The 25,688-nt window shown below is 44.9% G+C and overlaps 2 protein-coding genes across 4 annotated transcripts in view; one reads left to right on the plus strand and one right to left on the minus strand.

The window, feature by feature from the left end:
• RSPRY1 (ring finger and SPRY domain containing 1) overlaps window positions 1-1,946 on the minus strand; it is a 37,013-nt gene extending 35,067 nt beyond the window's left edge. The window contains exon 1 of one of the 3 annotated variants that reach the window (XM_081963027.1): window positions 1,556-1,946. The gene's annotated coding sequence lies outside the window, so the exon portion shown is untranslated. The other 2 variants (XM_081963028.1, XM_081963029.1) reach the window with 2 other exon arrangements.
• A 240-nt stretch (window positions 1,947-2,186) lies between these two features.
• Window positions 2,187-24,893, plus strand: PSME3IP1 (proteasome activator subunit 3 interacting protein 1). Its single transcript, XM_081963063.1, has 7 exons — window positions 2,187-2,314; window positions 4,771-4,911; window positions 6,047-6,145; window positions 8,571-8,692; window positions 13,673-13,803; window positions 16,213-16,280; window positions 22,260-24,893. Exons 2-7 carry the CDS (start codon window positions 4,782-4,784, stop codon window positions 22,469-22,471), a joined length of 762 nt encoding a protein of 253 aa, XP_081819189.1. The 5' UTR covers window positions 2,187-2,314; window positions 4,771-4,781; the 3' UTR covers window positions 22,472-24,893.
• Window positions 24,894-25,688: the final 795 nt, after the last annotated feature.

Consider the following 25,688-nt stretch of genomic DNA (forward strand, 5'->3'; position numbering starts at 1 on the left):
ATGACGCTTAGCACGTCTGCCAATGGAACTATATTGTGCATTGAGTACAGACCACAAGAACAGCATGCAAGTAGTCCTCGACTTACGCCCATAACCGAGTCCACGGTTTCAGTTGTAAGGCGAGCCACCAATTTTACTCTGACCAATTTTACTGTCTTTTCTGTGGTGGTTCTCAAGTGAATGCCACCATTGTGAACTCATTTGTTGCTATTTTCTAGCATCTAAAAGGTAGCAAAAAATGGGAGATTTATGCAGGTTTTGATAGCTTTCAGCAAAAACGGCATAAATTGGAGTCATGTGACCCCGCGGCATTGCAAATGGTTGTAAACAGGGGCTGATTGCTGAGCCCCCTCACAAAATGCAGTCATGTGACTGGAGGGGACACACACACACACACACACACACACACACACAGTTTGAATCCTGGTTGGGATCTGTTGTAACTTCAAACAGTCACTAAGTGGCCAGCCTTAAGTCTCGGACTATTTGTATTGCCTCTGTTGTATTTTCTCTTAAGTTCCACTTATGAAAGGACAAAAAAAAAATTAAGGCAAGAGGCAAGGAAGTTGTTGTAGAGAAGAGGAATATAATGGAAGTGAAGAGGAAATAGCATTGGCTGAAGATTTAGTCATGCCCACGGACAGTATTGGGAGGCAAAGCAGAACAAATCAATAAAGAGGAAAGCCTATTAAATAATAATAATAATAAAGATGCCCGGAACCAATTTCCGAAAATGGAAAGAAAACTACATCACCCTAACAAAATTTAAGCCGGCGTAGCGCACTTTAAAAATCTTACCAGGCATATTTATTTTGGCAAACCAGAGCACCAGACCCCAGAGCCTTTGCCTGTGAATGGCTGTTTTGTGCAAAATGCCATTTTTTTTCTTCTTCTTCTCCCTTCTTTGATAATCTGCATTACATGAATATGTATGAATGCATTTAAATTATTTACACAGCTACCACCACCACCACCTTAAAGAAAAATCACTCAGGGCAATTGGAAACAGCACAAAGCACTATTAAAAATAAAATAAAACCAAGATGAAAATCACAGAAAACTGGGATTACAAGCAGCCTCTATGACGCCATGCGTCAACGGGTCCCCTCTTTCTACTGAACGGGGCAAACGGATAAAATAAAATAAAAAGGCGTTTCAGATCCATACCGGCTATACGTAGATCTGCCCGTATAGCTGCAGCTGCAAAGGCGGGCAGGGGATTTAAACCCATGCAGACGTACCCAGATAGACACCCCCCCCCCAATTGCAACCCACATGCAACCCTGCAAACCTCCCCTGCCGGGATTTGTGGGCACGGCAGAGGTCGGGCAAACGCACCCATCCACACACACACCTTTTGCACGTGTACATGGGTGTTGTGTGTGTAAATGTCGTACCGGGAGCGAGCCTGCAGGGAGTCCTCCTCTTCCTCCTCTGCGGAGACCCTCCGGGAAGGGTGTGCAAGCGCAGCCAGGCTGCTCACAAGGAACAATGCAGCCCGCCGCGGTGACACGATCGTGTGAACGGGGCAGGGGGGGGGGCAGAAGAATATTACCTTCCCTCCCAAAGCGTCGCGCGCGAGGGCAGCCGCGCACGCCTCCTCGCCTCCCCGGAGGGCTGCCCAGACGAAGACGCCGCCTCAGGCAGGGGGGTTCCTCCTCCTCTTACACTCGACGGCGCGGCACTTTGGGGGCTCATCCCCGGTAGGGCGAGGCCCGGCGTCCGGGGATCAGAGGATGGAGCCCCGGCTTCGCCTCAGGGCTTCGAAGTCGAAGCGGCGGCGGCAGCGGCAGCAGCAGCAACAGCCGTCCGGTCTCTTCGCGCCATCGATTCTCCTCAGCAGTGGCCAAGCGGAAAGGCCCGGCGCGCCCGCCTTCAGCGCGCGCCTGCGCACGAGCGAGCCAGGGACCGCGAGGGAGCGCGCGCCCGGGAGGGGAGCAGCCACGCCCACTCCTCAGCGCCGCATCTCCGAGCAACCGAGCCGCGCCCCTTCTCTCTCTCTCTCTCTCTCTCTCTCTCTCTCTCTCTCTCTGCCCCGCCCACTCCAAACTATAGCGAGCCCGAACCAATCGCTTTTCCCTTTCGTTGATTGACGGGTCCTGGAGGTGGGACGAGGAGGAAAGAAGGCAAACCCTTTCGGTGCCTTGACGGGACGTAAACCCCGCCCACTTGCCACGGATCCTTGTTTTCTCATTGGCCGGCAACCCGTCAGCCTTGGGCTGGGATTCGCCGGGCGGGCGGAAGAGACGGGGCGGAAGTGTGAACGGCGGTCGGGAGGCGTGTCCTCGGAGAAGCCGGGCCTCTAGGCCGCGAGGTGGGTTTGTGGGAAGCAACCGGTCGTCTGAAGGGTCCATGGCGGCGAGGTGGGTGTTGTTGTTGAGGGGCGGCCTTTTAGGCCCCCACGTGGCTGGGCTTCGGAGGAGAGGGGCGGAGAAGGGGTCGCGTGAGGAGAAGGCGGAGTGAAGATAATGCTGTTCTGACCGTGAGGGACAAAACCTGATTCGAACCGACCTTTCCGAAACTCTCCCTGTTCGCCCTTTGGATAGAGACGCCGAAGATCCGGCGACGGACCACGTTAATGCATTATTAAGATGACGTTTGCCCGTCCCTCACGCAAAACAAAAGGCTTCCCGAAACGGTGCCCTCCGGATTCCCGCTCCCATCATCCCCAGCCACAGCCAACTCCACCTGGGGCTCGTTGGAGGCTACCGGAGTGGCATCTATCGAGGGTCCAGAACCCTCCGGGGCTCCTTAACGAACTTGAGCACAGGGCAGGCCTGGGAGTCGCTAGGATGGGAGACCACCAGGAGAGATTTCAGGGGGAGAGAGAGAGAGAGAGAGCCATTCTGTCCAGGTAGTCCTCGACTTACGACTTACAACAGTCCGTTTAGTGACCGTTCAAAGTTGCAACAGGACCAAAAAGGTGACTTAGGACCATTTTTCACACTTAACGACTGTTGTTGCATCCGTGTATGATCAAAATTCAGACAGGTGACAATTGACTCATATTTATGACAGTTGCAGTGTCCTGGCATCATGTGGTCCCATTTAGCGACCTTCTGACAAGCAAAGTCAATGGGGAAGTCAGATTCACTTAACAATCAGGTTACTACCCTGTTTCCCCAGAAAATAAGGCTGGATAATAATTTTGAGCGCATGCGCTAAAATAAACCCTCCCTGAAAATATTGCAACACAGCAGCAGCCCTGAGGTGACCACGCTCGCCGCCTCCTGCACCTCAAAAATAATTAGACTTCCCCGAAAATAAGGCCAAGTGCTTATTTCGGGGGGCCAAAAGAAAATAACACCCTGTCTTATTTTGGGGAAAAACATGGTAACTTAATAGCTGCAGTGATCGCTTAACCACTGTGGCTAGAAGTCATAAAATGGGGCAAAATGCACTTAACAAATGTTTTGGTTAGCGACAGACATTTTTGGGCTCCATTGTGGTCGTAAGTCAGGGACTACCAGCATTGTTGCTGACAAAACAACACGGCCTCCATTAATGTATTGAAGGGCCAGGCTCAGCCTTCCGATCCCAGGTATTAATTGCTCAGCCTGGTCTATTTTCTTCACCCTTCCTATATTGTAAGGAGCCGTTTTGTCGTGTGCCACATGTGTACAACACCCATCTGGACTTCTTTATTAGCTTTTTAAACTTCTGCAGTTTGGGGAGATCTACAAATAAAAATCCCATCTGCAATAAAGATAGTCCTTGATTTACAACCGTTCATTTACACAACCAGGGGAAAAATGACTTATAATCATTGCAGCATCCTCAAGGGTTACGTACTCAAAACTTGGCCCCTTGGCAAGTGGTGTGTATTTAGGATAGATGCGGTCAGGTAACATTCCCAGCCAGCTTCTGGCAAGCAAAGTCCATGGGGGAAGCTGGCTTCACTTAACAACTGCAGTAATTTGCTTAACTATGGGACAAAATGTCATAAAACGGGGCATGTCATTTAGCAGACAGTCTTGTTTAGCCATAGAAATGTTGGGTTCATAAATCAAAAAACCCCTGTGGTGCCCAGGTAGTAAACCCTCTCAAAACACGGGTTTTTATTCATTCATATTAAATCACAGCTGCCATCCTCATGATTCTATGTCAATTAATTTAAAAGTTTAAAAGTTCAAATGGAAGAGCTCTGATTAAACTTAATTCTTATGAATTTATATGTTGAGACTTGCATAGAGGGAGGTAGAGGGAAGTATTTGTTTTGCGGCTGAAGAAATAGTGGGTGTTGCTTTTAGTTTCTAGTGTTAAATCTGTATAATGATAAATTTTATGAGTGATCGGGCAGAAATAATTGCATTCTTTGTCCCACCATTTTTTTTCCACCCTGATCTTCTTGAGCATAAAAAGATCTTTGATTGAAATCATTTATAGTTCATTGAGGATTCAAGCGGATCCAACCTTCCATTTTTCAACAGGAGCCATCATTGTTTATTTTGGAAGGTCTTTATCCTTAGTCAATGAAAGAACCTTAAAAGTCAAATTTGGTCAGTGGAAAATCTGTTTTTCAAATAACAGTAGGAGATTGAAGAAAGGAAGAAATTATTTTGATTCTTTGATTCAGACATAGGTGTCTGACATGTCCTTTGCGTTCTTGGCTTCCTTCCTCTGTTTGTTGGGCAAATTATCACACTTGCAAAGTGCTAGACCTGTATTATTAAGTCAAGATACAAGGCAAAAATTGCATTATTGACATTTCTACGCCAGAAAGCACAGCTTATAGTTACAGTCCTGGTTCTAACCCCTTTCTCTGCATAGGCTGCTCCAGAATGGAAGGTGGAGAAAGCAGTGCGGATCTGGTAATTAACAAAAGATTTGTCTCAGAAGCTGAGTTAGAAGAACGCCGCAAGCGAAGACAAGAGGAATGGGAGAAAGTTCGGAAACCTGAAGACCCCAAAGGTATTTGGCTGTCAGTTGGGGGATTATCTAAAGAGTCACACACCCAAGCAGGTTCAGTGTGAATCTAAGGAGCATTCAACCAACTACTGGCCCATGGACAAGGCCTGATTGGAAAGATATTTGAGCAAAGTTATAAGTAATAACTAAGATGAAACTAATAGACCAGTTCAATGTCATCCTGAAAATATTCCTAGCTATTTATTTAACTGGAAAAAGAAGCTAAGGAAGAAAGTTTGTATAGTAATATAGAACAGATAACAGTTCCAATATTTGAGGGGCTGCCTCAAGGAAGAGGGGGACAACCTGTTTTCCAAAGCACCAGAAGGCAAGACAGAAAACAATAGATGGAAACTAATCAAGGAGAGAAGCAATCTGGAATTTCCTTACAGTGAGGACAATTAATCACTGGAACAACTTGCCTTCAGAGGTTGTGGGAGCTTCATCACTGGTGGCTTTTAAGAAGAGATGGATAGCCATTTGTCTGAAATGGTATAGGGTCTCTGTTTGAGCTAGGGTTGGACTAGAAGACCTCCAAAGTCCATTCAACTCATTATTCTAATCTTCCTCGGTTATCAGTGTTAGGAAGAAGACAATTCACATGCTCAGCAATTAGTTTTTAGCATTTTTAGTACTTCTGTGGTTTTTTTAAACATGGGAAACAAGTCAAGATATGGCAGGATAGAGGGAGGCTAATGGATTTCCTGAAGCTCCTCGCAAATTATAACCAAGATCTGAGTTGGGAACTTTTTGATCTACAGCTCATTATCTAAGCCACTGTCTCATCAAGCTAATGTTTAATAACTCTCTATTACCTGCTCTTGAATGTGCAACAGAGTGTTATATTAAAGCTACTGTTGACTTAACAGCAGAAGTATCATCTGTCAGTTTTGTAGAAAATGTGCCTTAATTTCACCAGTCACAATTTAAACTCCTCTATCATGTATGGAATCAACAGGTTAAAGTTTACAGACATCAGTTCTTTTCTGTTCTAACATAAAAATGACTAGTGGGATGTGCTTTAAAACAGGAAGCCTTGTTGTTTTCCTGTGGTTGATTAACTCGATGGATGGAGTAAATTTTCTGTTAGAGCAATTCCTGAATTCTGTCTGACAAATCTGTTTTCTCCTTCTCCTAGAATGTCCTGAAGAAGTGTATGACCCCCGTTCTCTCTATGAAAGGCTTCAGGAACAGAAAGACAAGAAGCAGCAGGAGTTTGAAGAACAGTTCAAATTCAGTAAGTTTCACTAAGCGTCCCTGAAATTCAATTGCACAGAGATTAACGCCTTGTTTTTTTCTTTCTTGTCTCCCTGGAATGGTATCCTTAAGAACAGAACTGTCTCTCCTGAAATGCTTCCTTATGGAGAAGGCTTTGCCACCCTCTTACAGTTGTGCTAACACAGCTGGCTTCTTGGCTACTCCTGGAATCCAGAAACCAGTCTGCCCACTTCTGCAGAGGAAAGGGAAAAGCATTGAAATGTGAAGCTTGGCAGAACTGCCAACTTTTCTTATTGGCTTCAAAAGTTGCAGGTTTAGTTGCAGGTTTATTCTACCTTCATACATCGGTGGACAATGGGGAAATGACCTCCAGAGGAAAACATTTGTATTTTATCTTTCCATCTGGTACCACTTCTTGCTAACTTCCTGATCTTTCTTGCCTCTGTGAAGCTTTATGTCAGGGGTGCGGCTTTAAGAATTGTGGACTTCAGCTTCCAGAATTCCCCAACCAGCCGTGGGGACTTGAAGTCCACCTACCATAAAGTTGCCGAGTTTGACAAACGTTGCCTTAGAGTAGCTCCATGATCCTTAGAAAAGAGGTGCAGCTGCTTTGAAGCATTAACAAATAGATGTTACGTTTGCATTCCTGCATGCTCAGAAACATCTTTTGATGCTTGAATATGAGGTCTTCTCCAATCCTTCAACTCCAAATTATCTCAATGTGGCCACTGTATCCAATTAGTCAACTCCTTAGCTCAGTATTCCACAGTCTTGCCAGCTTTACAGTGCATGGACTTTCTGGCTGGGAAATTCTGGGAATTGAAGTCCACACAAGTTGCTAAAGTTAAGAAACGCAACTCTAGTTTGTTTACCCTGGCTGGCAACAGCCTTTCAGGTAAGGCTCAGTTGTGAGATGCAACAAGCGTAGACTGACCCTTTTTCATGGTCTTTCCTTCATTCTGTCCCGGAATCATTGGCTTTTGGAAAGGAGGGGCTGCACATTGTGCTGAGCTACAGTTGTCTTGGCTTCGGTTGAAAGAGTTCATTGCTGTATTTTAAGTCATTGGTTTTGTCTGCCTGTTGTGCTTCTTCAACCCCAACCTCTCTTTATTGCAATGGTTCTCAACCTGTGGGTCGGGACCCCTTTGGGGGTCGAACGACCCTTTCACAGGGGTCGCCTAGGGCCATCGGAAAACACATATTTTCAATGGTCTTAGGAACCGAGACACCAAGTTTATGGTTGGGTGTCACCACAACATGAGGAACTGTATTAAAGGATCGCGGCATTGGGAAGGTTGAGAACCGCTGCTTTATTGTATTTTGTTATCTTGGCGTGTAAAACCATCACCCAGTCTGCAGAGATAGGCTGTTTTCAGAGCCAAGTGGTTTGCTGACTACGAATAGAATTTCCTATTGTTAACACCCTGTTTTGTTAATGTTTAGATTATAAAGACACATGGGAACATTTTTACTTAGCCTTTGGGTTAAGATCAAGCGTTGTATTTACCTAGGATGCATAACCAGGATTGGTAAAACACTGGAATTGAGATTTGCACAACAATCCAAGCTTAGTATAAGGCCACACCTAGAATGCTGCATCCAGTTTTGCTCACCACATTAAAAGAAAATGTTGAGACTTTGGAAAAAAAATGCAAAGCAGAATAGCTAGGATGATTAAAGGCCTGGAGACTAAAACAGATGAAGAACGGTTGGAGGAACTGGGTTTGGCTAGTCTAAAGAAAGGAAGAACTAGACTAGGACTAACCAGTCTTCCGGTAGTTGAGGGGCTGCCACAAAGAAGAGGGCGTCCATCTATTTTCCAAAGCACCAGAGAGAAAGGAAAGAAACAATGAATGGAAACTAATCAAGGAGAGAAGCAATTTGGAATTAAGGAGAAATTTACTGACAGTGAGGACAGGAACAATTTGCCTCCAGATGTTGTGGATGCTCCATCACTGGAGGTCTTTAAAAAGAGATTGGGCAGTCACTTGTCTCAAATGGTATAGGGTCTCCTCTTGAGCAGAGCGCTGGACTAGAAGACCTCCAAGGTCCCTTCCAACTCTATGCTGATTCTGATTTTCACTGGCTTTTAATCTCAGAACCCAGATTATTGAATGAACCTCCAGATTCCATAGTGAGAAATGTTAGTTCAGGGTGACGCTCTTTTTCCTAGAGCAGCGATGGGGAACCTTTTTTGGCTCGCGTGCCATAAGTGGGAGCGCAGGGGAATCGTGTGCGGGCGTGCCGCACCCATCATGCAATGAGCAACCCCCCCAGTGCGCATGCGCGCACTACAGGCGCGACCCCCCCATTTTTTGCATGCTTTTTTTGCCCTCCCCAGGCTCCAGAAGTTTTATAGGAGCCTGGGGAGGGTGAAAACGAGATGGCCGAGATGCTGTAGCTAAATGTGTGGGTTTATCACAATCTTGGCTTGTTCTCTACAGAAAATATGGTCAGGGGCCTGGATGAAGATGAGTCCAAGTTCCTGGATGAAGTTTCTCGGCAGCAAGTCCTGATCGAAAAGCAGCGTCACGAAGAAGATCTCAAGGAACTGAATGAGTACCGGATATCCTTGGTCCTGAAAGGAGTGGGTGGGTTTCCTTCTTCCTTTTTGGGGGGGTTCAGAAGCAGCCATCAGTGTGTTTCTGGGAAGTCTTGTTCTTGTCTTTGAACTTTTTGGAGTGTTAAATTATTCTAAGACAGGTGCCAAGTTTACATTCTTGGGGTGCAAGGCATTACAACTATTTCTCAATTTATCACCAGAATTTCTGCGGGTGAGCGAGATAGTTGTTAAGTGAGTTTTGCCCCCTTTCTTGCTACAGTTGTTCAGTGAATCGTTGTAGTTGTTAAGTCAGTTGTTCAATGAATCTGGCTTCCCCATTGACTTTGATTGTCGCAAAGGTGATTGGATGACCCCGGGTCAGTTCAACCGTCATAAATACATGCCAGTTGCCAAGCATCTGATTTTTTTGATCACGTGGCCTTGGGATGCTGCAATAGACCTAAGCGTGTAAAACGGTCTTAAATCACATTTTTTGTGTCATAACTTTGAACGGTCACTAGAGGAGTGGCTTTAATAGTGTAGCCGGGGTGAATAAGCTTCACCGCTGTGCCATGATGTGTCACACTTTTAAATTCTTCGGCTGCTTTAAATCTTTCTTTGGTCTGAGACAGTCAGTACAATTCGATACAATATACTGCATTCAGTTTTGGTCGCCACGATGTAGAAAAGATGTGGAGACTCTAGAAAGAGTGCAGAGAAGAGCAACAAAGAGGATTAGGGGACTGAAGGCTAAAACATGAAGAACGGTTGCAGGAACTGGGTATGTCTAGTTTAATAGAAAGAAGGACTAGGGGAGACATGATAGCAGTGTTTCAATATCTCAGGGGTTGCCACAAAGAAGAGGGAGTCAAACTATTCTCCAAGGCACCTGAGGGCAGGACAAGAAGCAATGGGTGGAAACTAAACAAGGAGAGAAGCAACTTAGAACTGAGGAGAAATTTCCTGGCAGTGAGAACAATTAATCAGTGGAACAGAAGTTGCCTCCAGAAGTTGTGAAAGCCCCAACACTGGAAGTCTTTAAGAAGATGTTGGACAGCCATTTGTCTGAAACGGTATAGGGTTTCCTGCCTAGGCAGGGGGTTGGACTAGAAGACCTCCAAGGTCCCTTCCAACTCTACTATTATATTGTATTGTATTAAGTAGACTGTAATGATATCCATTCATTTATATTCTTAACTATCGCCGCTTACATGGTTTTAGAGTCTATTGTTATATTTTATCGTGAATGTTTAACGTAGGAAAACATTGTACAGGTAAGTCTCCCATTTCCAACCGTTCATTTAGCAGCGGTTCAAAGTTACAGCGCAGTGAAAAAAGGTGATTTATGACCACTCTCACAATCATCACAACATAATCACAGGATCAACATTTGGGCACTTGGGCTGCCTTTCTCCTTTGCAGGGAGCGTCAAATCTTTCCATCTCTCTGCCTACAGGTAGTCCTCGGCTTATGACTGGTTGCTTAGCGACCATTTGAAGTTACACCAGACCTCCCATTTGAGCAGTTCCAACAGCTGCCTTCCTCTCCATGATCACGTGATTAAATTTTGGCCATTTGGCCACCGATTTGCATTTATGACACAGTTTGCAGATTTCTTCAGGTTTCCAGCAAAAAAAACAACAACTGTTAAGTAAAACAGACTCACTTAATGTCTATCATGACTTACAACCATCATTCTGGGCTTAATTACAGTCGTAAGGTAAAGACTGCTGAAATAATAATCTCACTGCAAACCGACTCCCATTTAAGATTTACAGTATCTTCTCTTCTTTAGTGACCAAGCCAGTCAACTTGTACAAATTTAGAAATGTCCACCAGGAATGATCATAAAAGTAGTTTTTTTAAAAAATTGACCAGAGTGTGGACGTGTCTGCCCAGATCCCCAATTCGGTGAGTCCCTTATCAGGGTCTACATGTCTCCTTGGTTTTAAATATTTAAAATGTCAGGTTTGTTGCATAAGCATTGGACAAACAGGAGGCTGAGATTATTAGTTCAGCTAATAATGTAAGTAAAATCTACTGGGGCGGGGGATGAAAAAGCCACTGGATTCCTGATCAAGCACATGTCTGCTGGCCTTTTGCCAGAGTAAGTTCTAAAGGGCTAGCCCAGGGGTGTCCAAACTTGGGAACTTTAAGACTTGTGGACTTCAACTCCCAGAAATCCCCAGCCAGCATAGAGTTGAAGTCCACAAGTCTTAAAGTTCCCAAGTTTGGACACCCCTGGGCTAGGCTGTGTGTTGGCTGGTCAGGCTGGTTTGACTGAGGCTCTGCTCTAAATTTTCCATGATTTCATCCTTTTATCTATTGTTTGCTCAGTTGTTTCCAGTTTCCATCTGTGACTTACCAGTTCCTTGCTCTGTGGGCTGTGCAGAACTACGCAGCATCTATGGAAAAGGAAGGCTAACGATCATTTTTCTTGCCCAGCAAACATTTTAGGTTATTTATGTATCTTCTCTTCCCCAACCAGTTTTTGCTCATGATTGCACTGGAACTATAGGTAATCCCCGACTTACGGCCACAATTGGATCCAAAATTTCTGTTGTTAAACGAAACATTTGTTACGTGAGTTTTGCCCCCATTTTATGAGTTTTCTTGCCACTGTCGTTAAGTGAATCACTGCATTTGATAAGTGAGTAACCCGGTTAAGTGAATCTGGCTTCCCCGTTGGCTTTGCTTGTCAAAAGGTCGCAAAAGGTTACCACATGACCTTGGGACACAGCAATGGTCATAAGTATGAACCAGTTGCCAAGCATCTGAATTTTGACCACGTATTCATGGGGATGCTGCAAAGGATGTAACTACGAAAAACGGCCTTAAGCCACTTTTTCCAGTGCTGTTGTAATTTTGAATGATCCCTAAACAAACGGTTGTAAGTCGAGGACTACCTGTATTTTCCATTATGAATTTATCGGGGAATCGCTAGGAAACCTCACCCAGGTGTTGCCCCTCTTTTCCATGACAATGGGATACCTGGTTTGATCATTCCGGCAGGTGATTAATTTCGCTCTGGAATGGCGTGAAATTCACCAAGGAGTCTCCGGTGGCTTTTACTCCACTAGTTAAAAGTCCGTAGAGATTCTCAGTCCTCCAGGTCATGGTTGTCCCAAAGGTGCTTTTTCAGGAGGCAACTGGACTTTCTTGTTTTTTCTTTGAAGAGGTTTCGCTTCTCATCCAAGAAGCTTCTTCCGCTCTGACTGGATGGTGGGGAATGGAGGGATTGATGCTCCTTGCAGACAGCTGGTCATTTGCATCCTTTTAGAGGGCCCTTGAAGCACTGGGAGGTTTATCTGGGTCCTCAGGGTGTCCTGAGTGGTGCAAATAGTTCCTGTAGTGTGCAATTTTTCCCTCTGGAAATCCATTCCTAGTCCCACATCTTTCAAAGGGTCTTCATCCCAAAATTCAGAGATTCAGGACATTGGTTGTCCCAAAGGTACTTTTTCAAGCGGCACCTGGAATTTGTTCCACTAGTTGTAGCCAGCTTTAAGTGGCAGTGCTCATCTCTGTTTCTTTAAGCCAGGGTTTCTCAACCGTGGCCACTTGAAGACGGGTGGACTTCAACTCCCAAAATTCCCAAAGCGCTATTGCCCTTTCATCCATCTTTCCCATCAAACCATCATGCATTCCATTTCGCACAGTGGTTAGAATGCAGTATTGCAGTCTGACTCTGCCCACTGCCAGGAGTTCAATCCTGACCGGCTCAAGGTTGACTCTTCTGAGGTCAATAAAATGAGAATCCAGATTGTTGGGGTCAAGAAGCACTGTGAAGTGGTATATAAGTCTTAAGTGCGATTGCTATTTTGGGCTGTTTTCAATAAAGATCCTGCCCAATGTTGGGTTTTTGGTAAGCGTGCTAGTGCCATTCTCAAGATTCAGTTGATGGCACTAGAGAGCTAATTTAGTAGAACTCCAAGCTAGTCATGATATCGCATCCTACCCCACACATCCCTGCGACCGATTCGCTCTCACAGAGAGGGACTCCTCCAGGTGCCGTCCACTAGGCAATGCCAGCGGGCGGCGCCCAGGAGTAGGGCCTTCTCTGTGATGGGCCCGACCCTCTGGAATGACCTCCCCCCCGACATCAGAACAACCATCGATCTCCACTCCTTCCGCAAGAAACTTAAGACCCACCTGTTCCACTTAGCTGGCCTGGCCTAACCGTAGCTTTAATCTTCAATCTTTCTGACCTGTATTTTAAATTCTCGGGGGTAGGCTTTTAGACTGCTTTTTAATTTTTATTATTGTACAGCTTTGCATTTAATCTGTTTTTAAGGGGTATTTAATATTTTCTACTATGTATATGGTTTTTTAGTTGCTGTCTGTACACCGCCCCGAGTCCCTTCGGGGAGAGGGGGCGGTCTATAAATTCAATAAAATTCAAATTCAAAATGATATGAATTTGATCCGGCAGGGATTATCTATCTAGATCTCTATTTAGACGAGAGAGAGGGAGGTAGAAAGAGGGGAGGGAGGGAGGGAGATGCACACAGAGAAATATGCACAGATTAGCTTTCGCTGGGATAAAAACTAGGAAGGATAGAATTTGAATCTAATCCTTATTTGCTTTTAAGAAAAAGCTCTTTGTTTGAACTCTAGTATTATAATAGACCCAAGGTATGTAGCTCAGTAGATGGTTAACCTGAGTGGATTTGGTGTGCCGTGTGCAAGTTTTCTTACTGAATAGGTCTTTGTATCAATCCTCTTAACTTTATGCTTGCAGGGGGGTGGGGGTGAAATCCAGCAAAGGTAGTTTTCACATGCAGTATTTGTACATATAGTGCTCCAAACTTTGTGTATGCCAGAACCATAGTACAGTAAATATAGTAGCAAAAACGTAAGAAGCAAAATAATAAAACTACTGGTTAACGCTTGTGGACCTGCAAATACGGCTACACAACAGTGTATAAAGCTGTAGCATAACTTTGTTTTGCGTGTCTTCAGTGCTTCCTCCCACTGCATTCTTTTCCTCCTTAACTCTGAGTTCACAACACTTTATCAAAAGTTGGAGCCAGCGCCGACTTGAAGAAGGAAGCAGACAAGAAACTGTCGGTAAAATCAGAAAACAAGACGAAATTCTCTCAGGCCAAGCTGTTGGCAGGAGCTGTGAAACACAGAAGGTAAGTTTTGCAACTCGGTAGTTTTGCCCCCAAGGCTCAGAGTGGCAGCAGTAACAAAAAAACTCAAGTCTTTGGACTTTCCCATGCAGTAAAACTAACTAAATTCCAGATTTTTTTTGCAGTTGGACGAAATCAATCTCTCTTTGTCCCCCTCTGGAGCTAACATAAAACTCTGACAGGCATGTAAATCCAGAAATCAGGTTCCACATATCAGAAGCATCTGGATATGTTCGGTTACACTTGGACCTGCCTTTCCAAAGATCTCGTTGGGAATTGGATCTTCCTGGGCAGAAACTTTGGAAACTAGGCAGTGGGAGAGGGTAGAGATGGGAGAAATACCTAGATTGAACAGCCAAAAAATAGATGCAAACAAAGATCCAAGAGAGGAATATGGGAGGCAAGTCAAAAAAAAAGCATAGCAATTAAGTTCTGAAGCAGGCAAGAGGTGATGGATAGATGATTTCTTTTTTTTTGTTATTGTTCTGATTTGCTTTTCTCTCTCTCTCTCTCTCTCTCTCTCTCTCTCTCTCTCTCTCTCTCTCCTTCCCTTTTTAAGGTAGGTGACATGATTAGAAGTTAGGTAGGATAGAAAGATGGAATAATTGAATAATGACAGACTGCAACTTAATATATTTATGTATTATTATTAGAAATTTTTGTTGGTTGAATGTAACAATTATGACTAATTTCATTAGTTTTATTTGTATTAGAATGTGTGGCCCCTGGTATGACGGCCAGGTGCCACACTGTTCATGCATTGATATACAAATACAAATACAATAGCAGAGTTGGAAGGGACCTTGGAGGTCTTCTAGTCCAACCCCCTGCCTAGGCAGGAAACCCTATACCGTTTCAGACAAATGGCTATCCAACATCTTCTGAAAGACTTCCAGTTTTGGGGCATTCACAACTTCTGGAGGCAACTTCTGTTCCACTGATTAATTGTTCTAACTATCAGGAAATTTCTCCTCAGTTCTAAGTTGCTTCTCTCCTTGAATAGTTTCCACCCATTGCTTCTTGTTCTACCCTCGGGTGCCTTGGAGAATAGTTTGACTCCCTCTTCTTTATGTTTGTAAAAAAATAAAAAATGAAAAACTTATTTAGAGAAAAGGGAATTGCATCTCCCCTGGACAACTTCCAGGCAGAGGAGGATCCAGGCTTCCCTAACGGATTGAAAATGATTGAGGAGGGAACCTGGAATACAGGTAGTGCTCAACTCTTTGTTCAGTGATCGAAGTTACAACGGCACTGGGGGGAAAAGTGGCAGGGCCATTTCTCACACTTAGGACCCTTGCAGCCTCCCCAGGGTCAGGCGATCAAAATCCTCAGCCACCTGGCAACTGGTTCGTATTTATGGCAGTTGCAGTATCCCTGGGTCACGTGATCCCCTTTTGCGCCCTTCAGACAAGCAAAAGTCAATGAGGAAGCCAAGTTGTGTTACTAACATAATAACTGCAGTTACTCACTTAACAACTGTGGTAAGGAAGATCATAAAATGGAGCAGAATTCCCTTCACCGCCTTGCTTAGCAATGGAAATTGGGGGCTCAGTTGTGGTTGTAAGTTGAGGATTACCTGTCACGAGGAGGAGGGCAATGGAATTGGGGCAGAATGGATTCTCGCCCCGAGAGTAGCCACAGGATAGAACCCTTCAGGCTATGCTGGGTGCCTACAGACTTGACATGCGCCTGGCGCATCCTGTCTCCCTTCTTCACTATTTCTATATTACGAAGGTCAGTAGATGGGAAACCGACACGTTGTAAGTCACTGATCCTCGGCCTTGCGGTCTTCCCTTTGGGTCTTTCCCAGAAGCCTCGGAGGCAGGTTTATGGGATGCTTGCCTGGTCAAGAGGAAACCAGGAGTGAGGTGGGAGAAGAAAAAGAGACCTCGGAGGTCTTCTAGACCAACTCCTCTACTGAAGCAGGAGACTCTATACCAGTCATTCGCCTGGGGAGGGCAAAAAACGGGTCCACCATGACATGCATGTTCCAAAAGCAGGGGGAGTGCGGGGGAGGGGGGTCGTGTGCACGTGCCCTCCCCTCACCCTTCCCCCCTCCTGCTTTTGGCGTGCGATGGGATGGTGGACCCATTTTTCACCCTCTCCAGCTCCAGAGGCTTTCTAGGAGCCTGGGGAGGGCAAAACGCCCCCCCCCCTCCACACGCATGGCTTCTAAGAAACAGCCCATTTTCTGACTTCTGGTTTGCGTGTTGGGCTGTTTTTCTCCTTCAGGAGGCTTCCCTATTGGAGGAATTATGGAGGAATGATGTACATCTTCAGCCAGCTGAGGCATCTGAACCAACTGTGGTCACCTTAGTATGATGTGCGCCTCTGATTATATCTTTCTGCTTGCCTGTTTTCCATAAAGGAGCTAATTTAAGTTCCACTCCTTGGATTTGTGTCTCTTTACAGCTCAGAAGGTGCCAACAGTGTAAAAAGATTGAAACTGGACCCGGATCCTGACCACCATAAGGTTCCAGGTGTGTATCTGAATGGGTCGGGAAGGTCCCAGGTTTATGGGGTTCAGTGCTTTGCATGGTTAACCATGCCCGGCTTTCACACGTTGCCCTTGAAAGGTTGGGACGGAAGGGGATTTTACTAAAGTGATAGTGTGGTGTTTTTCAACCTTGCAGACAGCAAAGCTAGCTGGGGAATTCTGGGAGTTGAAACCCACCCCTCTTAAAAACACCAAGGTTGAGAAACACTGTGAGGTTGGATGAAACCTAGCAGCAGACCAGGCTGAGTGAGCAGCCTTTGACTGGGCTCTTCTTGGAGACATTCTTGGGCAGATAGACTCCAAATTGAATCTTTTGGTTCAGCTGCAATGCACCTGCCATGCTGAGTCCTAGTCCTATTGCGGTCTTATGGGGTAGGTAGAATCTGAATAGAATAGAGTAAAGCAGAGCAGAATAAAATAGAATAGACTGGAATAGAGCAGAGCAGAGCAGATTGGAGTAGAGTAGAATAGAATAGAATAGAATAGAATAGATATTGGAATGAAAGAATAGAGCAGAACAAAACAGAATAAAATAGGATAGACTGGAATAGAGCAGAGCAGAACAGACTGGAGTAGAATAGAACAGAATAGAATAGAATAGAATAGAATAGAATAGAATAGAATAGATATTGGAATGAAAGAATAGAGCAGAACAAAACAGAATAAAATAGAATAGACTGGAATAGAGCAGAGCAGAACAGATTGGAGTAGAGTAGAATAGAATAGAATAGAATAGAATAGATATTGGAATGAAAGAATAGAGCAGAACAAAACAGAATAAAATAGAATAGACTGGAATAGAGCAGAGCAGAACAGATTGGAGTAGAGTAGAATAGAATAGAATAGAATAGAATAGAATAGAATAGATATTGGAATGAAAGAATAGAGCAGAACAAAACAGAATAAAATAGAATAGACTGGAATAGAGCAGAACAGTAGAATAGATTAGATTAGATTAGATATTGGAATGAAAGAGTAGAACAGAGCAGAATGAAATAGAACAGACTGGAGGAGAGGAGAATTAGGAAAAAAGCTATGACATAGATGATCAAAAATCTCCATGAACATTCAGACAAAATTAATCTGGTCCACCATTGCAGTTGGATGGGGGTCACCTGGTGTCTGAAAAGAGTAAAGATGACTTTTCCAAGCTCAGTATCCTGGTTTGAGAGCAGTGCCACTAAGCCTCCAGATGGCTACATCACTGTTCGTTCTGCGTGACATAAACCACCGTCTATTTTACTGATCGCGAGCCTTGAAGTCTCCCCCAAGGCAGAACTGCTAGAGAACGGGGGACAGAAGCTTCACAAAATTGGGACTGTGCCTGCCCTTGTGATTCTGCCTGGTCCAGACTTCGGCTGTTTGCTTCCAGAGGCAAGGCGTGGGGGTAATCCAAGAGATGGGCGTTGTTGCACACTGCCTGGCCATCTGCTCACTTAGTTCCCCTTCTAAGGTCTCCAGGCTAATTAGCCACAGAAGGCCGGCTGTCTCTAATCTCTTTCAATATTAGTCATTCTCCCAAATGCTTGGCAGGGTTGGTTGATAACTCTGCGTGGCGCTTGGCCCACAATGGCATGTTGCACACACAGAGATTTGGCATTTGGAGAGATGTTTCACTTCACTGCACACGGAACAGGGCTTAAGTCTTTCTCCTGGATGGGGAGTCTTCTGAGCCAAGGTTGCCAAATTCTTTCCCAGAGCCAAAGATTTTTATGTTTTTATTTAATCCCACCTTGGTTGTCACACAAGGTGGTGAACAGATCTAATCCTCCTCCCTCCTTTTCCCTCCCAACACAGCCCTGTGAGGTGGGTTGGGCAGTGAGAGAATGACTGGCCCAAAGTCACCCAGCCAGTTTTCATTCCTAAGGCAGGACTAGAACTCACCATCGCCTAGTGCAGTGATGGCGAACCTATGGCACGCGTGCCACAGGTGGCATGCGGAGCCATTTGTCAGGGCACGCAAGGGAAGCCTCCAGACGGTCCCTGAAGCCTTCGGAGCGCTCAAAACGACCCTCCGAGCAAACCAGAAGTGACTTCCGGTTTGCTCGAAGGGTGGTTTTAAGCGCTCCGAAGGCTTCAGGGAAGTCTCCGGATGGTCCCTGAAGCCTCCGGGGGGGCAGGGGAGGCTCTTTTCGCCCTCCCCAGGCTCCTATAAAGCCTCTGGAGCCCGGGGAGGGCGATAAAAGCATGTAAAAATGGGGGGGTCGCGCCTTTTGTGCGCGCATGCGCACTGGGGGGTCGCACATTGCATTATGGCTGCGGCACGCCTGCACACGACCCTCCGCTCCCCCAGCTGTGGCACATGAGCCAAAAAAGGTTCGCCATAGCTGGCCTAGTGATTGGCCCAAAGTCACCCAGCCAGCTTTTATTCCTAAGGCAGGACTAGAACTCACCATCGCCTAGTGATTGGCCCAAAGTCACCCAGTCAGCTTTCATTCCTAAGGCAAGACTAGAACTCACCATCGCCTAGTGATTAGCCCAAGGTTACCCAGCCAGCTTTCATTCCTAAGGCAAGACTAGAACTCACCATCGCCTAGTGATTGGCCCAAAGTCACCCAGCCAGCTTTCATTCCTAAGGCAAGACTAGAACTCACCATCGCCTAGTGCAGGGGTCAGCAACCCGCAGCTCTGGAGCCGCATGTGGCTCTTTTATCTCTCTGCTGTGGCTTCCTGTTGCCAGTCGGCACCACAATTTTGAGAGGAGCTTCTGGTTAGTGGTGGTGGTGGGGAAGCAGGGTGCGCCAGGAAGAGACTCTATGGCAAGGGGCAGGTTTTCCGGTAAGCTCCACAATTGATAGGGTTTTCAGTTAGGACGGTAGAGGGAAAAGGACATTGTGCTAGGAAGAGACTCTGGTGGGGAAACCGGACTTCCGGTTGGCTCCAGAATTGAACAGGGGGCTTCAGGTTAGGACCATTGTGGCTCTTTGAGCGTTTAAGGTTGCCGACCCCTGGCCTAGTGATTGGCCCAGTTACCCAGCCAGTTTTCATGCCGAAGACGGGACTAGAACTCACCATCTCCTGGTGATTGGCCCCAAAATCTCCCAGCTGTGTCGATGCCATAGCCTTATAGTTTTCATGCCTAAGACTAGAATTCACCATCTCCTGGTTTCCAGCCTGATGCCTTCACTGCTAGACTTGCAGAACAGATGTTTTGTTCCTCTGCTCCTGCCTTTTTCCTTCAGTTTGATGTTTGATTGGCACCTGCTATGTTATGGAGGGTTTGGGATATTACTATTGTCAAAGAGAAGGAAAAATAAATACTTACCTGACAGAGGAGATACCTTGATCACGAAGAAAAAAAAGAATACAGAAAACAGAAAACATGACCAAAAAATGAAAAAATATGACAAATAAAATATACCATTATAACAATAGTTACAATTCTACATATACTTGTCTAAGGCAAATATTATTCTATATATAGAGCTAAATAGCTTGAAATAGATCTATACTAGTCTCCCTTTATTTATTTATCAGCACAAATACAACACAAATATAAAAAGGCAACATTAAAAATATGGTTTTCTGCCTGGATGATCTCCTGCAGTGAGCCGATAGACAGAAAGGGGGAGTAGTGAGTTCCCTCCCATATTTGGGCATACCAGGGGTTGTAACACAAATACATACCTATTTCCCTGGCTCAGCTGATAAGGAGGAGAGCCTGTGGCTTAGTGGCTAATACATCTGCCTAATATGTAATACAGCCCAGGTTCGAATCCCAGTAAGGGTATGGCTAGCTGATGAGAGCTAAATAGCTTGAAATAGATCTATACTAGTCTCCCTTTATTTATTTATCAGCACAAATACAACACAAATATAAAAGGGCAACATTAAAAATATGGTTTTCTGCCTGGATGGTCTTCTGCAGTGGTCTCCTGCAGTGAGACGATAGACAGAAAGGGGGAGTAGTTCCCTCCCATATTTGGGCATATCAGGGGTTGTAACACAAATACATGTATGTATGTATGTATGTATGTATGTATGTATGTATGTATGTATGTATTTCTGATACATTTGCACAACTACCTTTTTTATTTTAACCTACCGTGTTCTGTATAAACAAGACCCCTATTTATTTCATTACACTTGTCCACATGAAGTCTACGTCTTTTAGGCAATCCATTCACAGATGACAACTGCTATCAGAGCTTCAATCCACTGGACCATTTACAGGGCTATCAATTTATCTTTCCAATGCTCCCACCACGGCCAAAAGACTGACATTACGGCATTGCAGATAAAAGAGTTTTCATTGAAATGTCAAAAGATGCGATTCAGCTTTTGATTGCCAAATCAAGTTGTCCATCGATCATTTTGGTAGATCAGCTCTTTGCAAACTTGAGGCAGCTCCAGCAAATAAAAATCAGAGGATATGCAAGTCATGAATCTTAAGTGATTTCACTGGAGCGAAGAGCTCTTAACCTTATCCTTTGGATTTTATTTTATTTTTCGCTCTTAGTTCCAGGAACCTCTTGCTCCCATAGCTTCCTGGAGCATCTCAGAGCGATGCGCCAAAGAGCGAGGGAGGTGTGGAAGAGATTTTCAGTAACAGGAATTATTTCAATTCAGAACTGAGTTTGGGGGGGCAGGATCATTACGGAGCCTGTCCATGACAGTCATAAAATAGGTTGTAAAACAGGTCATGCTACTGACCAAAGTTTATGACTCTTTTCATGGCAGTCATTAAGCAACTCTCATGGTCATTAAGCAAACCCATTAACCAGCTTGTCGTCAGAAGTTAGAGGTGCTCCATCACTGGAGATTCTTAAGAAGAGATTGGACAGCCATTTGTCTGAAATGATATACGGCAGCGGTCACCAACTGATGGTCCATGGACCACTGGCGGTCCATAAAATTTTTTGGGTGGATCGATTGCTATGGTGCGGCTGGGCCAAAAATTAGAAGTGATGATTTTCAGCAAAACCATCACAAAACACAGAGTCACATGACCGCAGGATTCTCCAAACAGCCATAAATTTAGCCTTGTTCCAAGCACCTGAAGTCCAGTCACATGACCAGGGATGGGCAAGCCTTGGAACTTCCGATCTAGTCCCAAGTCCCCTTTTTCGAGTCCGTCATAACTTTGAACAGTCACTAAGCGACCAGTTATAAGTCAAGGACCACCCATACTCGAGGCAGAAGGTCTAAAGAGATTAGAGCACTGTTTTTCAACCTTGGCAACTTTGAGACATGTGGATTTTAACTCCCAGAATTCCCCAGCCAGCCATGGGAATTCTTACTCTTGAGGGAATTCTGGGAGTTGAAGTCCACCGAGGAACACTGGATTAAGGGTTTAAATGCCCAGTTTGCTCCTGTCCTCAGTTTTGGGCAGAAGCTCCCTGCAGTTTATATGGCAAGATCTGATTCTTTCCAGTGACTCCCCAAATCTTTCATGTTGGCAGAAGTTACTTTGATGAGTAACAAGACATCTCCGTTTTAATAAACTTCGGTCCAGTTGCCTTGATTTAACCTTTTAAGGTACCCTGTCCTCAGTGACCTTCTATTCAGAGGAAACTGGAAATGGATCATACGATCCTAAGCCCTGTAGTCCTCGACTTACAACAGTTCACTTAGCGTTCGAAGTTACAACACCACTGAAAAAAAGGGACTTGACTTAACCATTTTTCACACTTTTATGACCGTTGCCACCTCCCCATGGTCACGAGATTTACATTCAGATGCTTGACAACTGACTCACGTTTGTGACGGTTGGAGCGTCCCGGGGATCACGCAATCCCCTTTTGCGACCTTCCGACGAGCAAACTCAATGGGGAAACCAGATTCACTTAACAACTGGATTAGTCATTTAAGAACTGCCATGCTTCACTTAACCAAGGGGGCAAGGAAAGTCATAAAAGGGGGCAAAACTCACTTAACACATTTCTCACTTAGCAACATAAATGTGTTGGGCTCCATTGTGGTCGTCAGTTGAGGACCATCTGTCTTTTTCCTTCTCTTTCAGAAAAACCCTCTTGCGTTCCCAGCGCCGTGAGTGGCTCCGCCCTCCACTGCCCCTCGGCCGCCGTGTGCATCGGCATCCTGCCCGGCCTCGGGGCTTACTCAGGAAGCAGCGACTCCGAATCCAGCTCGGACAGCGAGGGCACCATCAATTCAACGGGCAAGATTGTCTCCTCCGTCTTCCGCGGCAGCAATTTTTTCGATGCGCCGCTCTAGGCCGCTTCTCGGAGTCTCACTCAGAACTCGTGTCCTCCTTCGTCCCAGGCGTTTCCTCAAGCTCACATCTCCCTCCCTCCCTCCTCCGGTCTCCTTTTTTGGGGGGGACAACACCAAAATAATGTACTGCAGTAGTTTTCCATAGTGTCGGCCTTTCCCCTTGTGTGTCGCCCCCTGCCAAAAGCCTTCCCCCAACACTCTGCTTCATTTAAGGGGAGCCTAGCCAGGAAGGAGAAGGTTCAGGGGTACCCATTGAGAAGGAAACACTGAATCCCCTGAAGGGCGAGGATGAGAAGAGCTGAAAAGCGGTGGGGCGATTGCATATCATTTTTGGAAATATTCTAAGAAGAGATTGGAGGCAGCCTCACTTGCAAGGCAAAAGGGTCCTTCCTCTAGTTACAAGAGTCATTGTGTGACCTGGTTAAAGAGGAAGGGAGAGGCCACACAATCACACAGGCGGCAAGAAGCGAATTTTGACAAGTGTCACCAAGTTTCCATGTTGCATTTGATTAAAAAAAACACCTTGGGTTTTTGCCCTTCACGTTTCTCCACTGAAGTTCTCCTCCTGTGCTTTGCTATCCTCTCTTGATCTCCTGGCTGGGTCTCCTCGGTAGCCGAACTTCCTCTGAACTCTGGAGTTTTAAAGTCGAGGGTCAGTTCCAGAAATTCTTGAGCTTCCATTTAAGGCTATCGTGATTTTTTTTTTTTATTCTCCCTGCAAGACTGCGAAAGAGCTTTTGAAGGAGCGGCTGGGCTTAGTGTGGAAGCATTAAGTAATATCCCTAGTAGTTACTTCATACCGCCAAAAAAACACCAGAGTAATTTCATCATGGCTAAATCTGGGAGGAAGCCAGTCAGGAACCAGGATTCTCTCTAGAACAGGGGTCTCCAACCTTGGCCCACTGTAAACCTGGAGGACTTCAACTCCCAGAATTCCCCAGCCAGCTGGCTGGGGAATACTGGGAGTTGAAGTCCTCCAGGCTTTAAAGTGACCAAGGTTGGAGACCCCTGCTCCGGAGGACCTACACTGCATGTAGTTCTACTTTAATGCCTCGATTGATGTACAAATGAAACCTTTAATGTTCACCCAGTTGATATTGTGAGCTCTGCTTTATTGAAGAAAAACTATTAAACCTCTGGCTATCGGACAGCCTCCCCTGGGAAACTCTACGCTTGTTCTGACTGCTTTGTAGGAAACCTATTCGAATCCAGGTTCTATTGGGCCAGGTTCCAACCACTTGGATGGACGCGCTTTCGGCATCAAAACAGCTGGAATAGCCCAAGGAAGAATAAAGTGCAGGTAGGGCACAATTGAACCCATAACTTCGGTGGTAAGCGAGAGAGTTTGTGAGTTGAGTTTTGGCCCATTTGACAAAGTACATAACTAAGTTACGTAGCTAACAACAGCTGTGGTGGTTAAGTTAGTAACACAGTTGTTAAGTGAATCTGGCTTCCCCGTTGACTTTTGCTGGTCAGAAGGTCACCGAGGGTGATCACAGGACTCCAGGACACTGCAACCGTCATAAGTATGAGTCGGTTGCCAAGCATCTGAATTTTGATCACGTGACCATGGGAATTCTGCCGTGGCTGTGTGAAAAATGGCCCTAAGTCACTTTTTTCCAATGCCGCTGTGACTTGGAATGTATAAGTTTCTGAGAGCCAGCAGGGCAAATGTAAGCTTGATCTGCATCGGTTCTCTATCACTGCCAAGAAAAAATGCCTTTTCGTTTTCCACTGTGTCCTGATTGCTGACAAGGAAAACTCCAACTCAGTGAAGACGTTGCTACTTGCAGCTCAAATTGTCACCTTGCAAAACAGCCCCTCCAGTACACTATGTCTGTGTGTCTATCATCCATCTATCCTCTATCAATATATCAGCTATCATTATCACCTATATCATCTACTTTATCTATTTGTCTATCATCTCTCTAGTGTCTGTCTATCTTGTCTATCATCTATAGCTATCAACTATCCTTTATCATCTATATCATCTATCATCTAATCTGTCTATATTTGTATCTATCATCTATATTTGTCTCTATCCTGTCATCTATCATCAATATATCTTATATCAGTTATCAATATATATATATCAGCTATATCATCATCTATTTATCTGTCTATATTTGTATCCTCTGTCTATCAGCTTTGTCTGTTTATGTATCTCTCTCTCTTTCTCTCTCTCTCTCTCTCCCACCCTCCCTCCCTCTCCCTTTCCCCCTCTAATTTTGTTTTCTCCCCAACAATGAAACTTGGCAAAATGGACACTAGCAGAAGTTTTTGGCTAAATAATAATTCACAGATTTAATTCTCATGAACACAGTGATTGTGAAAATCAGCCCAATGTATATTTGCTGTGTGATGCCTTTTAGTGAAATTAGCTGCACTGTTAAGTACTTAATAATATTCTACTAATACCTAAGATTTAGTCCGGTTTTATTTTGCACAGCACACTAAATTTCTTAACGAAACTCATTCAAAACCCTTGAATGAGTTTGCCTCACATAATAAGCCAGAAGAAAAAACAAAGTTAACATTACCAAGCTTAATGCATTCTGTTGGCAGGTCTGAATTTAAAAATCAGATTTAGCCAAAACAAAGACGGCCCTAATTTAAGGCAGGTAACTCTCATCTGCTGAAGCCAAACTCTGGCAAGAAAAGCTTATTTGCCTCTAAATTATACTTTCTATATCTTTAATCTAAAACCCCTTTAAAACTGGGGGGGGAAAGTAGCCAGTGCAATTTTTATGGAAATTTATGATTGAAACCAGCAATCTTTTCACTTTATGTAGATTCCGTAAGGTCTGAGAATTCACGGCTGAATAGTAACAATCTTGAGATGCTCCGATATTTTTTGTTTTCTCCGTATCAAAGTTAGAGGAATTGCATTGGGGTGACGTTGCTAAACTACGATACCTTCATTTGGGGCTAGGTAGGATGTACAGGCGGTCCTTGACTTACGACTGGTTGCTTGGCAACTGTTTGAAGTTACCATGAAGTTACCTGAAAATGAGGCTTATGACCCAGATTTAAAGGTGCAATAGGGAGTCACATGGCTGTCGTTTGATGGATCCGCAATTGGCCCAGATTTATAGCTGCTTGCAGTGCCTGGTGACCACAATTTACAATGTCTTTGCAAGAAATGGATGCTTTGCTTCCGGTTTCCAGCATAAAAAACAATCCATAGCAAACAGTTTGATCAGGTCACGCAGCAATC

Source organism: Natrix helvetica, assembly GCF_964273705.1.
Source record: "Natrix helvetica genome assembly, chromosome: 10".
In the NCBI taxonomy this organism is placed as follows: Eukaryota; Metazoa; Chordata; class Lepidosauria; order Squamata; family Natricidae; genus Natrix; species Natrix helvetica.

Bases quoted from the DNA above. Each gene is read 5' to 3' on its own strand.
- PSME3IP1 (XM_081963063.1), top strand. From the start codon at position 4,782: ATGGAAGGTGGAGAAAGCAGTGCGGATCTGGTAATTAACAAAAGATTT. The intron at 8,693-13,672 runs ATATCCTTGGTC...CTCTGAGTTCAC, and splicing joins AGGAACTGAATGAGTACCGG to AACACTTTATCAAAAGTTGG. The intron at 13,804-16,212 runs GTAAGTTTTGCA...GTCTCTTTACAG, and splicing joins GGAGCTGTGAAACACAGAAG to CTCAGAAGGTGCCAACAGTG.